General features: G+C 38.3%; 2 protein-coding genes and 1 non-coding gene across 15 annotated transcripts in view; 2 read left to right on the top strand and 1 right to left on the bottom strand.

The window, feature by feature from the left end:
• TNRC6A (trinucleotide repeat containing adaptor 6A) overlaps positions 1–23642 on the bottom strand; it is a 207377-nt gene that overhangs the window by 43157 nt on the left and 140578 nt on the right. For 11 of the 13 annotated variants that reach the window (XR_013385101.1, XR_013385100.1, XM_077907066.1 and 8 more), the window contains exon 5: positions 8901–9317. The exons of the other annotated variants lie outside the window; for them this stretch is intronic. Coding sequence is in view for 9 of the 11 variants with exons in the window: in XM_077907066.1 (XP_077763192.1) it covers positions 8901–9317 (417 nt within the window). In the remaining 2 variants the exon portion in view is untranslated. The remainder of the gene's footprint in view (positions 1–8900; positions 9318–23642) is intronic. 13 annotated transcript variants of the gene reach the window in all.
• LOC144319877 (U6 spliceosomal RNA) lies at positions 3644–3747 on the top strand. The gene has a single exon (XR_013385564.1). It is a non-coding gene; the product is annotated as a U6 spliceosomal RNA (small nuclear RNA).
• LOC144319212 (large ribosomal subunit protein eL37-like) lies at positions 3971–4340 on the top strand. The gene has a single exon (XM_077907067.1). It carries the CDS (start codon positions 3985–3987, stop codon positions 4276–4278), a length of 294 nt encoding a protein of 97 aa, XP_077763193.1. The 5' UTR covers positions 3971–3984; the 3' UTR covers positions 4279–4340.

Raw genomic sequence — 23642 nt, 5'->3', positions numbered from 1 at the left:
AAGCAAGGTGGCTAAGTACTTTGCTGAAACTCCACAGACACCAAGACTCAAGTCTGGGCTCTCTGCAGCAGTTGTATGACCAAATTTGCACAACAGGGAGACAGACAGTACCTCTTTACCCAGCTGTTAACTATACTGTCCTATGTGAAGTATTTAGTTCAGTGCCAGCTTCAAAGAAATGCTCCACCAGTGGCAGTTTGGTATAGTGATTAAGAGCACAACTTTGTAGTCAGACTGCTTGGGCTTAAAAGCTGCTCTGTCATTTCCTAGTTATATGATCACAGGCAAGATCCTCAATCTTTCTGTATCTTAGTTTCCTCATCCGTAAAGTGAGAACAGTAATTGCACCTGTCTCAAACAGAATACTAACTCCTGGATCATTCCCCCACAGATGCCTATTCCCAAAGGAGAAAAAAAAATCTGCTTCTTTACTGGTTTTCTTCGTCTCAGTAAGTTTCCTAAAACCTAAGATTTATCCTTGCTTGCTTACTGTGCATGGCAAATCCCAACCACCACCGAACCCCAAATCCATCCACATTTCTCCAGATCTAACAACCAATCCACCATCACCATCATCAGCACCTCAAAGACGTCGAGTAAAAGTACTTGTTGCCCATTATTTGTTTTTTCACATGCATGTGTGTTTCTTGCCACTTCCACAGAGCAAGCGTAAGAAAGGAAGATTGAGAATGTTCGACAAAACCGCCTAGGCTGAACACAAAAGGACAGACCTGGAATTTAACAGTGCAGCAGCAGAAGCATTCCCATACTGACAGGAAAAGGCAAGGTACTTGGCATCAACACTAATGCTCAGCCTTGCGCTGGGAGTACTGACCAATGAAAGAGGACCCAGAAATAAAGGGTAAAGATAGTGGAAAAGAAACAAAAGAAGCTAACATGTATGAAGCAATAGTTTTCCTATATACCAGAAGTAGTTGACAAGAAAATGTAATTGAGAAAAGAACCTAACTCTAACAGCCACAAAAATCACAAAGCAACTTAGAATACGGCTAACAGAAATATTTAAAGTTATATGTGATTACGTTTTATTGCAGGCCACAGAAGACAACTTGATTAAGTACAGAAACTTGTTCCTGAACAGGAAGACAGAATAATATTCTTTCTTAAAGTGTAATTCAATTATAAGAAATTACTAACAGGAGTCTGTAGCATGGATAAAGTGATTTAAAAATTCATATAAAACATGAGAGGATGAAAAAGAAAATCTCAATAGTGGGATGGGGACAGGGGGAAGCTGCAGGGTCATGCAACAGCTAACAAGTGCTGCACTGCCAGAGTAACTAAGCTTCAGCTGCATGGCATGAGTAAGCCAGGGAGAGACCCAAGTATTTATCAAATGTTAGTATTTTAAATCAGTAGGAGAGAAGGAATAATTCAATACTTTAAAAAGATTTTTAAAAATCAGACTATTTGGGCAGCCCCGGTGGCGCAGCGGCTTAGCACCGCCTGCAGCCCGGGGTGTGATCCTGGAGACCCCGGATCAAGTCCCACGTCAGGCTCCCTGCGTATAGCCTGCTTCTCTCCCTGCCTGTGTCTCTGCCTCTCTTTCGCTCTCTCTGAATAAATAAATAAATAAATCTTAAAAAAAAAAAATCAGACTATTTATCAAAAATAATCTCATCTGATTGTGTTAAAAGATGAAACCAAAAAGTTATCAGTAAATGAGAATTTTTTATACCTAAAAGCAAAGAAACCACAAAAAGAAAGGATACAGATTTGATTACTTACCCAAAATGTGAAGTCATTTTATGTCAGAATAAATCAAAAGCAAGGAAGCAAGCAAAAACCCCAGCAAACAGCAGGATCCATTTTGCAAACCAAACTTTATGTTAGTAAAAATTTCTCTCAGAATCTGGTCATGACCTAGTTCAGAGGAGGCAGGGGAAGGTGGTCCAAATTTGTCTTTTGCTATATATTCCTGTGTATTTTAGGAAAATGAAAGACATCTCACCATTGATGAGCTAAAATTTCATTTTAATCTGAAAATCACTTGATACTTAAAAAAAAAAAAAAAAAAAACCCAAAATTCGAAAACCGTGTTTCAGCCAAGGACCTTTTGGTTATGAAAAACATGTAGCTCAGATAGAGGTGGGGATATCCCAGTCCAACTAAAGCTGTGAAAAGAACAGGACTCCTCAGCAATCGCAACTAGTATGTCTCACAGAGACAGACTCTTTCAGAACTGAGAGAGGTGAAAATTTTAATGTTTCCCTTACAGACAGGAAGCTAAAACCCATCATCACAAATGATCCAGAGGATAAACGCAGAAGAACATTATTAACAATCCTGTTAAGTTTTTCCAGGAAATAGTGAGAAACAGTAGACTGAAGCCCCATGCTGGTGGGAGGAAAGAGAGACAGCTGAGTTTTACTGAGCGTGATGCAAAATAGAAATTTTTACAGACTGCACTGATATTAGGCAAATGAAGATCTGGAAGACTGAGCATTGCCAAAGAGCACTGGAAATCCAAAATAATACCACAAGCTCCTATTTTCACACAAAATTACCTGAGAACTGGGGCCAGCTCCAGCACCACACGTCAGAACAATAGTGCATTTCTATAGCACCTATTCACAAAGATCAAAGAGGGTATGTGGGGGCAGAGCAAAGACTGGCTATAATTCAAGTGATTTGTAAAGAAACAGTATCATCTGCTCAGGAATAATTTATATTCAGGAAAATTCATTTATTTTTCTTATTAAATATACAGCATGTAAGAAAAATAAACACGTGCCTTCTGCCTTGAAGGCTTTCATTCTCACCAGAAAGGGAAAGTCCTTCAGAAGTAAATGTACTTTGGTTTTAGAGTAATTCTGGGGAAGTATGACACAGTATCACTTGGGAATATGAGAGAACCTGACATGCACAGTTTCAAATAGCACTCAGTGACAAAGTTCAAAATGTTTCTTTTGGTTATTCTGCCTCTAGCCCAGGGGCTGGCAAACTCTTTCTGTAAAGGTCCAATTAGTGAATATCTTAAGTTTTGCCAGCCAGATGGTCTCTGTGGCAACTACTGTGCCATTGTAGCCTGAAAGCAGCCGGAGCTAACATGTAAATGAATGGGCATGGCAGACTTCCAACAGGACTTGACTGAAATGGGCTGCAAACCATCCTCTGTTCTAGATAAAGATGACAAATGCAATACTACCATCCAAATGTGATGCATGGATCATGACTGGTCTCTGGTTTGAGAGATGAGGTGAAGGTGTTCGGGAGACAGCCATAAAAGACAATCTAGGGGCTGCTGCTTTAGACCGAATGGCGAGTGCCTTCAGCCAGCGGTGATGCCTGAGCACACAAGAGAGGAGGGCTGAGAGACATTTAGAGTTGAAATCAGCAGGACATGGGAAACCAGTCGCCTGGGAGACAGGGAGATGGCAAATCAAACATGATTTTAAGATTTCTAGATGGGAGGTGATGGGTGTGCTAACTCTTGAGCAACAGAACCCAGAAAGACATGCTGGCAGGACGAGGAGTTCAATTTTGGATGTGTGGAGTTTGAGGGGCCCAACATCAGCTGAAGACATCTGGAAGCAATGAATCTAAAACTGAGGAGAGATCTGAAGCAAAGTCATGGGAGAGAATAAAATCTGAAAACTAGTTGAATAAAAGAACAAGAATGGTGCTCGCTTTGGCAGCACATATACTAAAATTGGAACGATACAGAGATTAGCATGGCCCCTGTGCAAGGACTACACGCAAATTTGTGAAGCGTTCCATATTTTTAGCCCTGGTGGCTCAGCGGTTTAGCACCGCCTTCAGTCCAGGATGTGATCCTGGAGACCCGGGACTGAGTCCCGCGTCAGGCCTCCTGCATGGAGCCTGTGTCTCTGCGTCTCTCTCTGTGTCTCTCATGAATAAACAAATAAAATCTTAAAAAAAGAAAAGAACAAGAATGAAAGAGCTTTAAGGAAGAGGAAGTGAACAATAAAGTAGGTATCAAGGGTCTGCAGCGGAAACAAGATGACGAAGGGGACGTCATCGTTCGGAAAGCGTCGCAATAAGACGCACACGTTGTGCCGCCGCTGTGGCTCTAAGGCCTACCACCTTCAGAAGTCCACCTGTGGCAAGTGTGGCTACCCTGCCAAGCGGAAGAGAAAGTATAACTGGAGCGCCAAGGCTAAAAGATGGAATACCACTGGGACCGGTCGAATGAGGCACCTAAAAATTGTATACCGCAGATTCAGGCATGGATTCCGTGAAGGAACGACACCTAAGCCCAAGAGGGCAGCTGTTGCAGCATCCAGTTCATCTTAAGGATTTCAACGATTAGTCAAAATAAACGTTCTGGTTTTAAAAAGGAAAAAAAAAAAAAAAAAGGTAGGTATCTATAACAATGAAAAAGGAAAAGTCTGTTACCACAGCTACATGTGAAAATCACTAAGCTTGGATTTGACATTCAGAAAACCAATGACCTTAGTAAGAGCTATTTTAGTCAAGTGAGCAGGAGCCAGATTACAGAGGACTGAAGTCATGCATTAGAGACTACAGACTACTCTGTAAGAAGGGGAAGGAGAGAAAGTCTACATGTCCTAGAGACTGGGGGTTTAAATTTTTTTTTTAAAAGATGACACAAGCTTAACTATGTTTATCGACTAGGGGGAAAGGGTACCAGTAAAGATCAAGAAGTGCAAATTCCACGACATCAAAGATGGATACCACATTGAAAAGACAGTAAAGAGCACAGATGGAGGATGGTATTTTCATCTTTAAATGTCTCTGGAAGGGCATCTAGGTGGCTCAGTTGGTTGAGCATCTGTTTTCAGCTCAGGTCATAGTCCCAGTGTCCTGGGATCGAGCCCCCACATCAGGCTCCCTGCTGAGCAGGGAGTCTGCTTCTCCCTCTGCTCTACCCATCCACCCCGCTCATGCTTGCTTTCTTTCTCTGGAATAAATGAAATCTTAAAAAGGATTGAGGTACTGATAATATGGATAAAAACTTTTTATTTTTATTTATTTATTTATTTTCATTAAAAAGGCCCCTTTCAAAAAAAAAAAAAAAGGCCCCATTTCTTGGTCATTTATCATTCTAGCTCAACTCTCCCAGAGATTCCCTAAAAAGAAAAATTCAAATGTAGTAAAGGCTGTAAAGAGTAATAGAGACAAAACCCACATACCCCTCCCTTAAATAACTAGTATAGAAAACTCCTGTGTACCCCTTCTCTGATCACATCTCCTTCCTTCCCCACTGGGTCACTAAGTGGTAATCACTCAAAATGCTCTATCTGAACTCATCCCTAAGCAATACAGAAGCTTTATATTTTATATAAATGCTATCATACTATAAATAAACAACGGCATTCTTGGGACAACTAATGGAAATTTGAACATAAACTACCTATTACAGGATCTGCTTAATGTGTCCCCCTTTTGCCTAGGAATGGATTGTGGTATCATGATTGTATAGAGACCATCCTTATTCTCAGGGAATTTCCAGTATTAAAGATGAAGTATACTGAATGTGCATATGTGTGCATACATATGTACATATGATGGGGAAGGTGTACATGTCTGGTCGAAGAGGAAGGTGAGGGTAAGGGTGGAAAGGAGGCATGCATTTGAAGATGGGAAAACATAAACAACTGCTGGATCTGGGCGCAGGGTATATGGGTATTTTTTCTCTATTAACTTTTCAGAACGTATGCCAGTTGGATGATAAAATGTGAGCTGGAACACACGGGTCTACAAGAACAACACTGCCAAATGAGCACCCCCACATCCTCTATTACATAAAGACCTGTAAGTCCCCCAACTTCAGAGTTATTTGGGCACTATCAGAGCCTGATACCGTGAGGCTCTAGGAAATCAATTGCAGAAGAGAAGTCTCGGTGTTGAATGAAAGCATCACTAGGGGTCTGAGGCATAGCCACAGACTGGCCACTGAGCCCGAAAAGCCAGCTGGTTTGACCAGGGCAGGTCTCTAAAGGCTTGTAAGGTACCTAGGCAGGATACAAAGTCACTACATTTACCCCAGTTCCTGTCACTCCTTTTCATCTTCTACCTCACTTACCTGCTAGCCTGAGAAAGTGCTTGGCTTAGGATCTCTGATTTATAAAGCACCTCTTCTCATCCCGGGACTATCCCTGCTCCCTGACTGCACTGAATGAATGAGAACTGAGTTATGTGAGGACAAGGGAGGAGCATCCAACACACTGCACCTTTCATTTTTATCATGAAAACTTTAAGTATCTGTGTATGTATTTATTCTATGTTATTGACCTACATATCAAATCTACTCCATTCATTAACTGTATTTGTTCAGGAAACAAGTGAAACACAGATACAAAAATAAAAAGTTAAGATTATGTTCACATAGCTCTGAACTACCTGTGGTTCACAACATACAACTTTTGTGTTTGTGGACTCTTGATCAAGCTTTTTATAATGGATACTACACTGCTCTTCACTGATCCATAACCTGTAAGAGGAGGACTGAATGCGTTAATTCAGTGTGTGTGTGTCTAAGGAGCACCCTGTTAGAGTCAGTCACTGGATCACTATTGTCATTACTGTTGTAAATCACCCTTAGAGGCCAGGGCAGACCTAACAGTCTAAGAAGAAGGCTTCCCTAGTTCATAGACATCCATTGGTCTCTTTAGGTGGCTAAAGTTGCTACTACTCCTAGCAGCATCTACACAGATATTTTAAGTTAAATATGTGGCATATGCTGGAAAGTAGAGATTCACAAATGTTTTTTAAAAAGACAAAAACAAAAATCTAGTTTTTCTGCAGTGCTCTGCCTTCGTCACCCACATTAATTCTGGACATCAGCCAGACTGCTACATTCTCCTGGCTTCATCCCCACCTCCACATGAATGCAGTGTTCCTTCATAAAGTCCTCTGAGAAACAAGCAGGGCATTTGTCCTTTTCAGCCTTTGTTGAAGACTTCTTCCTATGCTCACATAGGCCTTCTTTTTATCTGAATGCACATCTCTAATATTTTTGGGATTTCTGATCCTAACCATTTTTGATAAACATTTTTACACTATTTTTCATTTCAAAAACAGCTCTCTTTCATTTCCCAAATTAAAAGTGGTACTCAACATACCACTTTCTAAATTTATGAGCCCATTTCCCTGGTCATTTTGTTAAGTGTAATAACCACCATTGTTTAGCTCTTAATAAGTACTCAAGCATTCAGTGTGTGAATAACCTCTCCTAAGGCTTAGATCACATTTTTAAAATACATGCCCATGACCCACTACATCATCTGCTTCCAGGCTGATTTCTTGGATGAACTTCAAATTAACTGCTTGGTGCTATATGTAATATGTCTAAACCAGAGTCTTCTTCCTGAAAAGTACAGGTCCTTTCGTAAAAGTTTGGGGGAAGATAATTCATTCAGTACCTAAATGTCAGGCACTAACTACCGTGCTTAAACACTCACATAATTTAATCCTCAAAGCAACCATATAGGTTGTGCACTAATGTCCATACTTTTTTTTTTTTAATTTTTTTTTAATTTTTATTTATTTATGATAGTCCCAGAGAGAGAGAGAGAGAGAGAGAGGCAGAGACACAGGCAGAGAAGCAGGCTCCACGCACCGGGAGCCCGACGTGGGATTCGATCCCGGGTCTCCAGGATCGCGCCCTGGGCCAAAGGCAGGAGCCAAACTGCTGCGCCACCCAGGGATCCCTAATGTCCATACTTTATAGCTTAGAGAGGGCTGAGGTAAATTAAGTGATATGGCCAATCTCACACAAGGTAATAAGTGATGACGAGGGTAGTATTAATTCAGGGTGATACTGAGTTTGTATCCTGTCCAATAATGATGTACTGCTCTGATTATCTATGTTAGAGAAATCACATTCATGTCCTCTTCCTCCTTACCTACCACATCCAGTATGCTGCCAAAGTACAGCAAGGCTGTTACAAACCCAGCTCTGGAATCAAACAGATCTTGATGTAACGCCAGCTCTGCTACTTATTAGCTGTGAAGTGCCATAATCTAAAGGACAGAGGAGTCCTTGATATATGTAAGAGAGCAGAGACAGAGAGTAATTCTTGCTGGGACAGTTAGCAAAGGCTGGTCAGATGAGATGCAGACCCACAGAGCAATAAAGTAACATGCCCAAGGGCAGAGACACTGGTATGTATGGAACTAGGATTTAAAAACCTGGTCCATTTGGCTCTAGAAACTTTGTTCATAACCAGTATATGCTAGTGTTTTCATGCGTGGGAACCTTGATTCTATGTGGCTTGTAGTAAATGCTTCAAAATAGTTTGATAAATGAATGGACAAACAAAATATTAGAACCTATCAGAACATACTGCAACAAACTGGCCTCTGAGAAAACCATAATCACATACATTTTCTCCCTCCCCATCATTACTGAACTCAGAAAGGCCCTTCTGTGGCAATCACTGAGTGCCATGTGCTATGTGAATACCATTTCCGGAAGCAACAATCTTTCTCTGGCACAGGGTAACTGAGTGATCATGGGCAAGTTATCAAATGTCCTGGTACCTCAGTTTCCTCTACTGAAAAGTGAGGATAAGAACAATTTATGCTTCACAGGGCTGCTGAGGATTAACTGCAATAATATGTACAACTGCTTAACACATATACTGAGGGGGAGGTGAGGGGTGCTTAATTTTAAGTGTAGACTTATCAATTTAAGCTTTTATAAATTGCTTGTGAAAATGGGTAGAACCTGGAGGGAGGGTGATTAAAATAATCATTTAAAAAGTAGAATTGGCAGTCAGTTTACAGGAAACGTTTAAGGATTCCCAATTGGTAACTTCCTGCACGGAACTCTAATTTTGTAACGCAGATATTGATGGACACAAATACATCCCCAACAAGCCATGAATGTATCAACTTGCTATGCTGCTAATGAGGACAGTTGGAGTCTCGTAAGAAATGCCTTCTCTCACCTGACTGGTTTTTGCTGTTCTGCACCTCTCCGTTATTTTGTGGCTGTTGATTTGTTAAAGCACTGCTTTCTGACTGGCTGCTTAACACTTTAACAGCAGATCCCAGGTTTGCTGCTATGACAGGAAAATGCTGACCCCTCTTTAGAAGCTGTTTGTGTTCCTGGTGGCGAAATCGTGGTGGTACTTCCCGAGGATACCGAGGCAAGGCCTGTGCTGGCTGCGGCTGCTGCTGTGGCGGCTGCGGTGGCTGCTGCGGCGGCTGCTGTGGCTGCTGTGGCGGCTGTGGCTGCTGCTGCTGCTGCGGATTGTTGGCTGTGGCTCGCTTGGCATTATTATTAGTGCTGGTTGCTGTGGAAGTGCCGTTATTAGAGTTGGCAGGCTGAGGCTGGCTTACACTGGGCTTTATCTGTTCTGGCACTAATCCCAACAAAAGAAAAGGGGTGGAAAAGATTAGCCAGTAAAGTGTACCTCCACAGTAAGCCATCTAAGTAAAAAGGCACTACGAAAAACAACCCTAAAGGAACAGAAAGTTCAAGCGTGCGAGGATATCCTCATTCACAGGCTCAGGTTTTCTTAGGAGAGAGTTCAATTTTACTTCCGCAACTACTCCTCCAACAAGGGGACGGACACCATCGGCATCCCCTGGCTTGTATGACAGCTCCTGCGCACCAGCTCTGGCCCGTATTATTTCAATCAGAGAACAAACACTGATTGTATAACTATGGAACTCACAACAGCTCAAAGAGCAAATGTGGTGAATCAAATTTTGGTTATCTTAAAAGAACCCTCAATTCCCTGTAAACTGTTCTTTGTCTGCCTCATTTTCAAAGTGTTTGGTCCCTATTCTTCATTTCTGAAAGACAACACAAGAACAGATAGAAAAGGTAGAAAACACTCTGACAAGTTCTTTACAAAAAAGGCAAAGTTTACAGGATTTGTTGTTGTTAAAAGGTAAAGTCTGAATCAAATAAGACAAACTCGGAATGGAGAAGTAAATACAAAGATTATAGAATGAAATCTACAAAACTAATCAAAACTGGAGAAATAATGTAGATCCCCTGTCTTAAGCAAATCTGAGAAACAGACATTTGTCCACTATATGAACAATGTGCGATCATAAACAATGGATTTCTAGACTCTTAAAAGAGATCAAATAAGTAAACAAACTAATGCAAATGCCTTAATCTGGTAAAGATACACCCAATCTCTAAAACTACAGAGACAGTATGGTATATGAACTTTTGATGCCAGATGGACCCAGGTTTTAATCCCAGTGCTGCCTTTACTAAGTTTTGTGTCTTTGGGCAAGGTGTATATACCAGACTGAGCCTATGGTCTCCTCTATAAAGTGGAGATAAGGAGATAACACCTATACCTTGCAAGGCTATCCTAAAATTAAATATGTTACCACTTACAGAGTACCAAATACAAAGCTAGATGAATAGTGGGCATTTTTTAATGACTGGCACAATACCACCTTACAATTTCGTAATAGTTGAACATTTCTGTGAGAGTTTGATGCATCTTTACAGATGCCACTGTCAGATAAACAAAGTGAAACATCTCCATGTGACCAGTGAGGAGACTCAGAGAAAAAGCTGTTCAAGGGCTAAGAGCTCCAGGCCTGAAATTAGAATAGCCCACCACCAGAACTGGATTATCTCTGCGTCCTTCTCCTTGCCTGTACAGTACAGGCAGTTCTGGTCGGTACCCAGCACAATGTAAGAACCCAGTAAACAGAGCTATTCTGTAGGCCAAATAAAGGCAATATTTGTCAAATGCTCACAATGTGCATGACACTTTGATAAAGGTGGTCACCAGTATTGCTTCTAGTAGCCACCCAAACCCTGACAACATCTCTCCCGGACCTGCCCCTCCCACCCCTCTGCCCCCCTCCCCCCATCCTTGCTCTAAAGGCCCCTTCACTTGGCAGTCTGGCCTCACTACCGCCTTCTTTCTCTGAGCCACTGGTGAAGTTAGTCTACATCATATCACTTATATATTGTTAATACATGATCTAGCCTCTTATTTTTTCAAATATGACTCTGATTTTTTCTAAAGCAATGCAAGCAAATTATCGTTCAGGAGGAATTACATGAAAAATCAGACATTCTATCTACTACTTGGAATCCTTTCCATTCTTTTTGAAGGCAACTAAAAAGCTTTGTTTTAATAATTTGAGTCAAGTACGTTCTAGGTTTAATTACTTTATGAATGAAATTTTTATCTCCCAGATAATTTAATGTTCCCAGAAAGTACCAATAATGTATATTCCTTTTTAACAAGGAAAATGAGGCACTAGAATATTCTAAAGTACTTCCGAAATAAAAAAAAAAGTACATGTAGCTATGAAATCATAAAGGACACAAAAACTCTAACTCAGCCTTTACATATTTAGTATCAAGCTCAGCATGGTTTCTGGCAATTGAATGTAACCTTATAATACTTAAAATACTATCCACAGCTAAAAATACAGGCTTGCCTGCCACTTTATTACTAGGAGGAAAAGAAAAGATTATAATAAAGATTATAATAATTTAAAACCCCAAAAAGATATTGTTTATATGAGATAGCTACAGGAAAATATTCTTTAATACCTTCAAGGAAGTAGAAGATAACCTACAGACAAACACTACAGGCCTACATGGACAATGTATGTAAGAACCTCAACACTTCATCCAAAGTGACCAGAAATTCAGAAGCAGTATTTACATCTGTCAGCCAGCTGCCCCATTCCTACCTCAAATTCAGAGAGCTGCTGTACTTACCAATAAAGTATCACAGGGAAAAAAGGCGAGATAGTTCTCTTTTCTGGGGCCAGATAATTTCACCAAAACCAGTAAAAACATTAAGATAATATAACTATTGATTATAAAACTGAACTAAATAATCTGAAGTGAAATCTCAGATGTAAACATGAAACATACCAGAAGAGTAAAGAGGAAATTAACTGTGTGTAGGTAGGGCGGTAAGGATGGGGTTGCTGGGTAACAGATATAATTACTGAATATTTTGGCTATTGTGGATGCAGAGTTAAAATTTAGGTTAATTATCAGTAAATATCCAAACCACTGAAAAGAGAAAAAGGAAAATGAGAAAACAAGAAAACTCAATTCATTCGACGGATACAGAAAATGCAATAAAAAGAATTATTTTGGAACTGCAATTAATATTAAACACAAAAGATGATGTTGAGCATAAGCCCCCAAAATCTGTAATCAAAATAAATGTGAATGAATTAAAAAATAATAAATGTGAATGAATTAAATTCACTTGTTAATAAAAGCTCTTTTGTTAAGAAAAGAAAAATCTAAGGAATATACTTTGCAAAAATCACCACTGAAACAAAACTATATAGGAAGTTGGGGGGGGGGAAGTACAGAGACTGATGTAGAAGCAAAACTGCTAACAAAATTTAAATAAAAGTAATATTAATATCAGGTTTAAAAAAATTCAATCATAAAAGCATCATAAAGAATGAGATATCTCACAATGATAGAGGAAAACAACTAAAAAGATATAAACAGCTAAGAACACTTATGTACCAAACTTTAGTTATCAAAACATGTAAATCCAATGGAGACAGAAAACCTGAAAAAGGAAAACTATCTACTATAAAAAAAGATAACACCTTTTTTGATAAATACCCATGGAACAGTCATAGAAAGTACATACACACACACAGACATCCATACAGCACTAAAGAAAACACCACTAAATTGCAAAAAGTACAAATAATATAGGTGGTATTTCTGGATTACAATGCAACCACATTAGAAAACAACGAAACTAGCTAATATAACTGCCTTAAATTTCGAGCTAAAGAAAGAAATATCAGAACTGTATGATCATCAAGAAAATACTTGTGAAAACAATACACATAATAAATTTTAAGATACCGCTAAACCAGTGATCAAGGAAAAATTCCTGGTCTTTATTGTTTTCAACAAGTAAGAATGAATATGAAGCATCTTACACAAGTTAAAAAATGAACTGGAGGAAGAAGAAGGAATTAGTGAAGATAAAAGTAGCAACTGATGACTTTACAAGTGAACTAATAACTTCAAGGCATGACTTCATGAAAAAACTTAATTTTAAAAAATGAAAATGGAAAAAATGAGATGATTTTCTAAAATTAAGGTATTTCTTTAGACTCTATAAATAATTTGAAAAGATGGAGGAGGGATTTAACACTGACCTCAGAAGAGGGAAGAAAATAAAGATTAATTGGCACAGAAGAAATGAAGGGATTGATAAAATCACCCATCAGGATCAGACAGTTTGATCAATATTCCCATACATTATTTTTTGTTTATTAGCACATTTTTAAGAAACATGTAACTCTAAGTCTAATGCTATTTAAATTGTTTAAGAGCACAGAAGATGGAACACCAACACTGTTACCAGTAAGTTTGACAAAATTTTAGTAATCCCAAACAATGGGGGGGGGAGGGGGGGGTAGAATATAAATAGTGCCAGGGATAAAAAAGACATAACTTCAAATGTAGAGATTCTGGAAATACAAGAAAATGTTATGTACAATCGATACCAATAAAAACAGGAAACCCAGCTAAATGGAACAATGTTCCATAACATGGCTTGGCACATCTTTCCAGTAAAGGGCCAGAGAGTAATAAGCATTTTAGGTTTTGCAGGCCATACAGTCTCTCTTGCAACTACTCTACTCTACTGTTGTAGCACAAAAAGTTGCCACAGACTACACGTAAATGAATGGATGTGGCTGTGTTCCAGCAAAATCTGATATATAAAAATAGGCAGTGGGCCAAATTTGCAAGCTATAGTTACCCAGTGTCTGTTCTAGAAAATAAAATTTACCAAAATGAGCTCATAGAAAAGATCCTTTAATAGCAGAAGACACAAAAGGTTCTCCAAGATTTACCTCTCTAAAAAGCACTAGGCCCAGATGACTTTATAGGGAATGTGCATATTAAAATCCTCAAGAAACATGGAATATAAATCTATACAAACTTTATACAAAATCTATACAACCAAAAAAAGACGTGCAGGTGCAAAAGACTGACTAGATTCAAATCTTGGCTAGACATATAACCTGGGCTAGGTACCTAACCACCCTGGCATCTCAGTTCCCTCATCTGTAAAACAGGGTAAGTATTAAAACCTCTACCACGTAGGGTTGTTGTGAGGTTTTGCAAGATGTAAAGAACTGAGAATAATAGCTGGCACCTACCTAGTACTCAATAAATGTTAGTGACCACTATTGCCATGTAGGTTAAAAAAAAAAAAAAAAAAAGAGGGGGGCATCCCTGGGTGGCTCAGCGGTTTAGCGCCTGCCTTCGGCCCAAGGTGCGATCCTGGAATCCCGGGATCGAGTCCCGCATCGGGCTCCCGGCATGGAGCCTGCTTCTCCCTCTGCCTGTGTCTCTGCCTCTCTTTCTATGTCTATCATGAATAAATAAATAAAATCTTAAAAAAAAAAAAAAAAAGAGAGAGAGAGAGAGGAATAAAAGAACTCTCAGGTTTTTGGCCTGAAGCGTGAACAGACAGTGGTACCATTTACCAAGACATGAAACAAGATAAAACCTAAGTTTCAAAAAAATAAAACAAAACAAAACAAAAAAAACAACAAAAAAAGCACCTAAGTTTCAGGGATCCCCGGGTGGCTCAGTGGTTTAGCGCCTGCCTTTGGCCCAGGGCGTGATGCTGGAGTCCCAGGATCGAGTCCCACATGAGGCTCCCTGTATGGAGCCTGCTTCTCCCTCTGCCTGTGTCTCTGCCTCTCTCTCTCTCTCTCTCTGTGTCTCTCATGAATTAATAAATAAAATCTTAAAAAAAAAAAACAACGTAAGTTTCAGAAATACGTGAAAGAGTAAGTTTAGCTTTTGATTATTTGTTGTAATACTATAGGACAGCAATTCTCAAACGTTTGATCTCAAAACTCCTTTGAATTTTTAAGTTACTGAGAATATCAAAGGTCTTCTGTTTAGTGGGTTATAACTATATTTACCAGATTAAAATTTTAAACAGGAAAATTCTTAAAAATAGTAATTTTTAAAATAAACCCTTACATGAATCAACATATATTTTCATTGAATGAATATATTTTCTGAAATAATTGTTTCCCAAAACAAAAAGTGAAAAGCATGCACTGTTTTACATTTTTCCAAATTTCTTTAATATGTGGCTTAAGAGAAGCAAGTAGATTCTCCTATCTACTTCTGCATTTAATTTGTTGTAACATCTACATTATGGAGCCTCTAGAAAATACTACATACTCATAAGAAAAAAGTGAATAAGACAAAGTCTTCCTATCATTATGAAAAGTTTGACCTTGTGGATCTCATGACAGTTTCAGGCAGCCCCTCAGGAGTCCTCAGATAAACTCTGAAAACCATGCTCATAGGATATTCATGTATAGAATATAACTCAATATACGGTTCTAAAGTTTAGTGAAAGTATGGACTGAAAATATAAATTTAGGATTCAGCATACAGGTGGGGGAGAAAAAAAGTCATGAGAGTAGCAGAATGAGAAGAAATGGCAAGACCTACAGGATAGGTTTCCATAGCAGAGAGAGAAGTAAAAGGCAAGAAGAATAAGTCAGGACTGCCAGAGAGGTAGGAGAGAATGGGTGGGCTTATTTTAGAAAATGGCCTCACTGTTTACTCAAGCAAGGATTTCTCCCTCTCCAACAGATTATCTCCCTGATAGAATTCAACTGCATCCTTATTATCTTTAAAGTCCCTGCAGTGATTTAGGTCCTCCATCAATTTACTCTGGCAAAAACTTCCTGATTGGTCTTCTTGGCTTACATCTTGACCCCTCCCAATTTTTACCCTCTCCCGCAAATCTATTATCTCTGCCCAAGTTATCTGTGTTGTTAAAATGATTTCAGAAATCTTCTAAAGTACTAAGGATGACCCCATCTACCACTTTCCAGATTCATATCCCATTACGTCCACACGTTTCCTTCTTTCCCACACCACGTATCTGCAACACTCCAAAAGGTACCATTCTTTTGTATGATGTTCCTTGTGCCTAAAATGCCTTGATGCCTTTCTTGAAAATCTTTCCGTCCACCTTTCCTAGGAAACAATCACCTCCGACTCTCATCCTCAGTTCTGCTAAACTTAAAAGCATTTCTGACAACCAATTTCCCCTCCTCTATTCCCATAAAACTCTTCTTAATGCATTCCTTACCCTACACATGCTTACTTTAAGTGCTGGCTTTTCCTCTCTCCTCCCCCTTTATCACTGGCATTCCCAGCACCAAGCACAGCAAATGGCCAAGAACTGTTAGCTCAATGAACAACTGAAGAACCATCAGCATATGGGATGGCTGAACCAAAGTACAACACAGAATGATACTGAAGGTGAAACACTGCTCAACACTGACATTTAAAAGGTAGAATAAATAAGAACATGTAAAGGAGAGAGAGAATGATCAAGAGAAGTAGAAAGAGTAATAAGGAAGATGACGGTAGCTGGTTAGTATGTTGATGAATAACTCCGCGGTTACAAATCTGCTCTAAAAAATAAAAATAAAAATAAAAAATTCTAGAGCCAAGATCCAGAGAACAAGTCCAGTCAGTATGATTGTTTTCTGGAAAGATACCCTAATCCACCACAACATCATATCATCCATAACACCAGAAAATTGTTTCGAAGGAATTTCATTCAGCCAGTACAAAATACATATATGCACTACATTTTTTTTTAATGTTCACATTTTGCCATACTGTGACCCAACTAACTGGTCTTTTGCACAGTTTAAAGCAGATGGGCAAAATTGAATAGGTCTATAAATAAACAACTTTAAAAAATTATTTTAGAATGGAAAAATTACTTGTGCAAAGAATTTAAACCAACATTTGCCTAAATCGTGCTCCAAATCAAGACTTCCCACTTTGCAAAACAGTAAAAGAATCAATATTACAATTAAATTATTAACTTTTGCTTTCATGTGTTTGATATTTCTTATGTATAAATATTCTATCATTCTGTAAACCTGAAACTGTTCTAAAAACAGCCTATTAAATGGGGGGGGGAGCCCCACAGCAACTGTCTTATATTAAGGTAAAAAGCAAGACTAGATAAGAGACAATTTAATATGCAAAAATCCTAAATATACCAAGTTCTCAATTAAAAATTTTTAAAATTTATTTATGGTCATTATTAAAATTATATTAACATTTACTTCTATCTTTAAAATAACATTTTAAGATGCCATTTAAATTTATTTCAGAAAACAGTAAATAAGTGAACTTCCTATTGGATATCTACAAATTTAATAGAAACAACAATTGAAACAGCCATCAACATTCTGAATTACCACATCTTAATACCTCAAGCCCTTCCTTTATTCTTATCCTTCCAAAGTCTATAATTTAGCTTTGTGTAAGAGTTTTCAAATTGGCTACATTGTAAATCTTCTAGAAAACATTGGCTTAAGTAACAGGCATAGTATACAAAAATGCCATTTTAAGACATGATTTAATTTTCACAGAATGGAGCATTTAATTGACCTCCAAAAATAAAAACCATACACAGATTTCCTTTTGAATCCCTAAAAGAATTGAAATAGCTGAAATTACCGGATTAAAATAATACTTAATATGCATCTATAGAATACACAGAGCTTTTTAAGACTGTTTTAGGCAAACTTTAAATTTTCCTAAAGTAACTATTTCTAATCTCAAAATATATCATTATATAGGAAAAACAAAACCATCATGCTAAGTTCTTTGAAGACAAATGGTGAGCATCAATGAAAGCTCAATTGGAAAATGTTATTCTCACATAAGGGCCAAAGTACTGGATTTTCCTAAGTATTTTTTATTTTTATGAAGAAAAAATTTCCTACCTTCTCAAACTAATATGAGTAGGTATAATCAACAAGATAAAAAATGTACTAAAGTAATTCAGTAAGAAGCCAGAGTTTCCAGCAAATAAAAGGCAGTATTTCTAGCTGTCAATAATTAGGTTAAATTCCAAATACTTGATGCTTAAGAAAATCCTTACCATTGCTCAAATAGTATTTTAAAAAATAAATATCATCTATAAACATTCTTTAAAATCTTCATTACAGAGAATGATTTTATGCTCTTTTAAAAAATTTTTTTAAATTTTATGCTCAAAAGTCACAAAATAACTTCTGGAGGAAAAGTTAACATGCTAGGAACTAGTATATTTACATTGTAACTGCATATCAGGCAACACCACATATTTGTCTTTCTTCCCTACTGTTAATGTTTCCAATAAGTAATTACAATCTCATTAAGCCTAAACTCTCAAATCAATCATTCTAGCTACCCTAACACAATAAGGTAGTTTTCAATAGTCTTCACTTTAAAGACTGCCTCATGATCAGAATTAGAGCAAACAAGCACAGATGAAATCAATTCTTCCAGGTTTCCTGGTTAGTAGCAGCAGCAATGTCCCACTGGGACACAGAGTTTCAAAAAGCACAAACCTGATGAAAACTTCAAGCAGATTAGAAAATTCTCTATACCAAGAAATTTCAAAGAAGGGGGCTTCCAACTTCTGTTGCTTTCCAAATCCACAGCTTTCCCCAGAAAATGGAGGAAAGCTACAGTGTCACTTTCCCATTACGGAGGTACTGCTCGCCAATTTCCCTGTATTTAAGGCCCAATAACTCAAATTCCATCTCCTTATATTTTAAGAGGAACAGGAGGGGAAAGAAGAAGCCAGTTGGTTAAGCAATGCAAAGAGTATTCTGTTTAATTAAAATTGAGCCTATAAATCAAACTTATTTAAAACTTGGCCAAATATTATACTACTATAGGGCAGCCCTGGTGGTGCAACGGTTTAGCGCCGCCTGCAGCCAAGGGCGTGATCCTGGAGACTCTGGATCGAGTCCCACGTCTGGCTCTCTGCGTGGAGCCTGCTTCTCCCTCTGTCTGTGTCTCTGCCTCTCTCTCTCTCTCTCTGCATCTCTATGAATAAATAAATAAAATCTTCTAAAAAATATTATACTACTATAAAAATCCTCTTCTTATTCATTAACAAGCATCCTGGATGATTTATAATAGGCTTCCCCTGCATAATATACATTCCCTGCCATATACTAACTTCAGTTTGTTCTAGAATGCTGAAGGGCACTGAAGGGCACAGAGGGAGCAAGTCTGGCTTTTAAGTTGATACATATAGATCAATGCTAGAATTTTCATTGTTAACAAACTGCTGCAGTTTTAAGTGCCACAAGTCAACCTGGAAAATACCTAAATGTTTGTCAATCCATTACCTTCTGCTAATCTTATCAAGTAGGTTGAACTAAATGGCGATTTGAGACCATGAAAAAATAAGACCTAAAGACTAATATGAAATATAACAAGCTGTATTTATACTTTACACAAATTTCATTATTTCTGCTAAAAAGTTCCTAAAGTAGGGAAAAATAAGCGGCGAGATACCATAAACAATCAATTCAAAATTAAATACTGAAATTAAAGATTACACTGAATTCATTTAGTCATAATTCACTTCACAAATCTTCAAGAAATGGTAATTGTATCTTTTCCTGGCTCTTAGGGAAGCACCTGCCTCCAATCCCTCAAGGAACTTGATCTTCCTACTCAAACATCTCCCACCTCAAATTACTAACAAAATGAAACATAGCTGATTTGCCTCAATACAATCCTCTACTCTTCAGCAAAATGCCTAAAATCTGTTCTAAAGTACAGAGCTTCTCTAACAGCTGGAGGATATCCACACGGCATTCATAGCACGGAATTTCCAAGATCTATAGTTAATTTATCCATCAAATCTTGTCCAAATATGTGAGATTTAGAACAGTGGGATGATGAAAGATACAGTTTTCAGGCAGAGGCACGTGCTTTAAAAGAAAAAAAGACTGCCCTGAAGTCTCTTTCATAACTTAGAATTCTAGAAGTGATCCTTGAATTTTTGTTTTGTTTTTTTGAATTTGTTTAATTAGAACTGCTATGGGATACTTGTTAAAAAAAAAAAAACAGATTCTTTAGCCTCACAGATTTACTAAATCAGAATGTGTATTTTTTAAAACAAGATCACAAGTGGTTCTCATGTCTGAGTAAATTTGGAAAACTGTTCCGGCTGATACTGTAGCTGCATCTAGAGAGCTTCTGATTTCCATTTGTGACTCAAAAAAAAAAAAAAAAAAAGGGTAACACCTAACAATTCAACTAGAAGTCAGTAATAGGCACAATTAACCAAAGTCCCAAACACATTGAAATTTTAAAAATTAAGAAAGATCACAAAAGTTATGCAATAAAGGAAATGTCCTAAATCACTGAAAAGAACATATTATTTAGGAAATACAGGTGGTTAGTTGATTCTATTAGAAAAAAATAAAGTTCAGAGGTGCCTAGGTGGCTCAGTCAATTTAGTGTGTCAGACTCTTGATACCGGCTCAGGTCATGACCTCAGAGTTCTGAGATCAAGCCCCATGTAGGGCTCCTGTAGGGCTCCAAGCTTCGTGTTGGAGCTTGCTTAGGATTCTCTCTCCCTCTGGCCCTCCCCACCGCTATGCTCTCTCTCGCTCTCTCTCTCTTAAAAACAACAACAAAAAAAGTTTAGATAAATCAAACAGTTAATAGTACTACAAAATGCTGGCATTTTTAAAAGCTTTTAGAAAACATAGGCAAAAATTTTTCTAAATCTGGATAAATGGCCGCATAAAAGGCAAGTAATCAAAAAATCAAAAATTGTTAAGTTTGACCAAATAAAATTATGTCATATAATTTATTTTAGCAAAGGTGTGAGTGTGTGTGTTAAAAATTAAAAGGCAAGCTAGAAAAATATCTGTCCTGTGGAACAAGTTTTAAAGGGATCCGTTCTCCCTCCTCTCCCACTCTCTACCCCAATTTTCCCTAATAGAAGGAAAAGAGGTACTGTTTTGGGTAAGGCCCATAAAGCTAACACCGGCAAACATTCCATAGGGTCCCTAGAGTTTAGGGCCAGAGTTCGAGCTAAGAGTATAAGTTATTTAATTTTGCTTTCCTTCTTCTGAATATCAATTTGCATCCTCTGCATATATACCCCCTTCCAGGGTCTACTACTTGGCAAAATTTAGATATTTCTGCCTGGTATCTCAAATCTTCAGAACAACTTCAAACATATCATATAGTCCAAGATATTGGAAATATTTGCATCAAATATATGAGACAGAACGCTAATAAGCATATTATACAAAAAACTCATGTAAACTGGTAACAAAAGCGCTTAAGGCCCAGGAGGTAAATGGGTTAAGAACAAGAATGGGCAATTCATAAGATGAAAGAAAGCACAAGTAGTTAAATGATGATATTCCGGGATCCCTGGGTGGCGCAGCGGTTTGGCGCCTGCCTTTGGCCCAGGGCGCGATCCTGGAGACCCGGGATCGAATCCCACGTCGGGCTCCCGGTGCATGGAGCCTGCTTCTCCTTCTGCCTATGTCTCTGCCTCTCTCTCTCTCTCTCTCTGTGTGACTATCATAAATAAATAAAAATAAATAAATAAATAAATAAATAAATAAATAAATGATGATATTCCATTTTACCAATAAACAAATACAAAGTAAAGCAATAAAATGCCAATTTGGGCCTGCCAAACTAAAAGGTGATATATCTCATTCCCGTGCTGCAAGACCTATTCTTTGAACTATGGCAGAGACGCTGTACTATGATTCACCCATGCTGGGTTGGGCTTGATTTTAATGAGAGGAAAAACCAAATCATCGTCTGGGTGAGGAGGAGGAACTCTGAAGTGACTGAGGACACTGCTAGTACACTGAGTCAAGAGGCTGAAAGGTTTCTAGGATACTGCACAACCATAGAGGTGGGAATTCAAATTCACCAAGTATTAGCTGGATGCCAGGCACTATATCTAATACAGCTCTAGCCTCATTATTCTATAAATTTGAAATATTACTTCCATTTTACAGATGAGACAGTTAAGGCTTAGAAGAAGGCTGCCCATGGGACACCTGGGTGGCTCAGTGGTTGAGGGTCTGCCTTTGGCTCAGGATGTAAACCCAGAATCCCGGGATAGAGTCCTGCACTGGTTTCCCTGCAGGGAGCCTGCTTCTCCCTCTGCCTGACTCTGCCATCTCTCTCTCTTTCTCTCATGAATAAATAAAACCTTAAAAAAAAAAAAAAAAATGGTGGCTGCCCATGATCAAGCATATAGTAAATGGCAGAGCGGAAATTTAAAACCAAACTGGACCAATGTTCCACTTCATATAAATTAAGTTTCCTCTTACTTATAAGAACAAAATCAAACTCTCCAAAAATAGGGAAGTCACTAATTATGGCTTAGTCACACTGAAAACTGCAAATCAAAAATTTCTATAATAAGATATCTATACTCAGCATTTACTACCCTCTAGTCCTATGATTTATGTTCTTTATTGTTTCATTCCACAATATCAAGTAGTCTGGATTATCTCCTTTCCATAGAGCCAAACTGAGGCGTAGAGGTTAAGGAACTTGCCCAAGGTCACAGAAATAAGAACAGTAAAGGCAATATTCAAACCCAATGCTATCTGACTCAGAAGCCTGGACTTTTAACACTATGCTGTGTTTATGCTAGAATTCCATGATTATCATCTTCAGTAGAAGATTCAATACTTTTTTGCTTCAGGCCAAATGCTCTTTGCAGCTGGTTTTATCAAGTGTATTTCCACTAAGCCTCTCACTCAGTGCACGTTTGGAAGCACAGTTACTACTCTTAGAACCAACTAAAGGGCAGCCCAGGTGGCTCAGCGGTTTAGCGCCACCTTTAGCTCAGGGCGTGATCCTGGAGACCTGGGATGGAGTCCCATGTCAGGCTCCCTGCATGGAGCCTGGTTCTCCCTCTGTCTGTGTCTCTGCTTCTCTCTCTGTGTGTGTCTCTCATGAATAAATAAATAAAAATGAAAAAAAAAAAAAAAAAAAAGAACCAACTAAAGAACAAGTACAAACTATGATAAAAATACCATGTTATTTTCTAGCCTGGAAGTTTCTCTTACCTGGTTATAGCTGATCAAGCTATTCTTGCTCATCTCTCCTGACTTCTCCAAAATTTAAACCTGAAGACTCTTCCGATTTGTCTTCTTTGAAACTAAATGCCTAACTGTTCCCAAGGCAGAATCTCAGGGCTTAGGACACAACCTTACGATACTCCCACAAACCTCCAACAACCATGGGATCACTGGGCCTTCAATCTACTTTCCAAAAACAGTTTGCTTTGCTGACTGCACTGATCTCTGCTTTTCTATTTCCCATCTTTGCCTTGCCTCACCTTATCACAGACATCTAAAGTTACAAAATCTTTCATTGTTATCTAAAAATTTTGATTTTTTAAAAATTATTTATTTATTCACGAGACACACAGAGAGAAGGCAGAGACACAGGCAGAGGGAGAAGCAGACTCCTCGCAGAAGCCCGATGTGGGACCCGATCCCAGAACTCCAGGATCACACCCTGGGCCAAAGGCAGATGCTCAACCGCTGAGCCACTCAGGCCTCCCAAAATTTTGATATTTATAAGCAAACATACCTACATTTACTAGAAACAGTCCTTACGAGCAAAATGGGGTCCTTAGCGCCCTTTGCTACCTCATTGAGTATATAAACATATATACATATACAAATCATTTTCCTTTCTCAATAGGAGAAAAGGAAAAATGGTGACTGTGATATACCTAAACCTTTACTATTTCCATGGAAGCAAAAGGCCACATCCCCCTCCTGTTAGCACAGCACTATAAAAAGATTTACAAACTCAGAGACATCTTCCATAGGAA

Source organism: Canis aureus, chromosome 8, assembly GCF_053574225.1.
Source record: "Canis aureus isolate CA01 chromosome 8, VMU_Caureus_v.1.0, whole genome shotgun sequence".
In the NCBI taxonomy this organism is placed as follows: domain Eukaryota; kingdom Metazoa; phylum Chordata; class Mammalia; order Carnivora; family Canidae; genus Canis; species Canis aureus.
The sequence above is the reverse complement of the archived record's forward strand: the minus strand, read 5'-3'. Positions and strand labels throughout refer to the sequence as shown.

Bases quoted from the DNA above. Each gene is read 5' to 3' on its own strand.
- LOC144319212 (XM_077907067.1), top strand. From the start codon at position 3,985: ATGACGAAGGGGACGTCATCGTTCGGAAAGCGTCGCAATAAGACGCAC.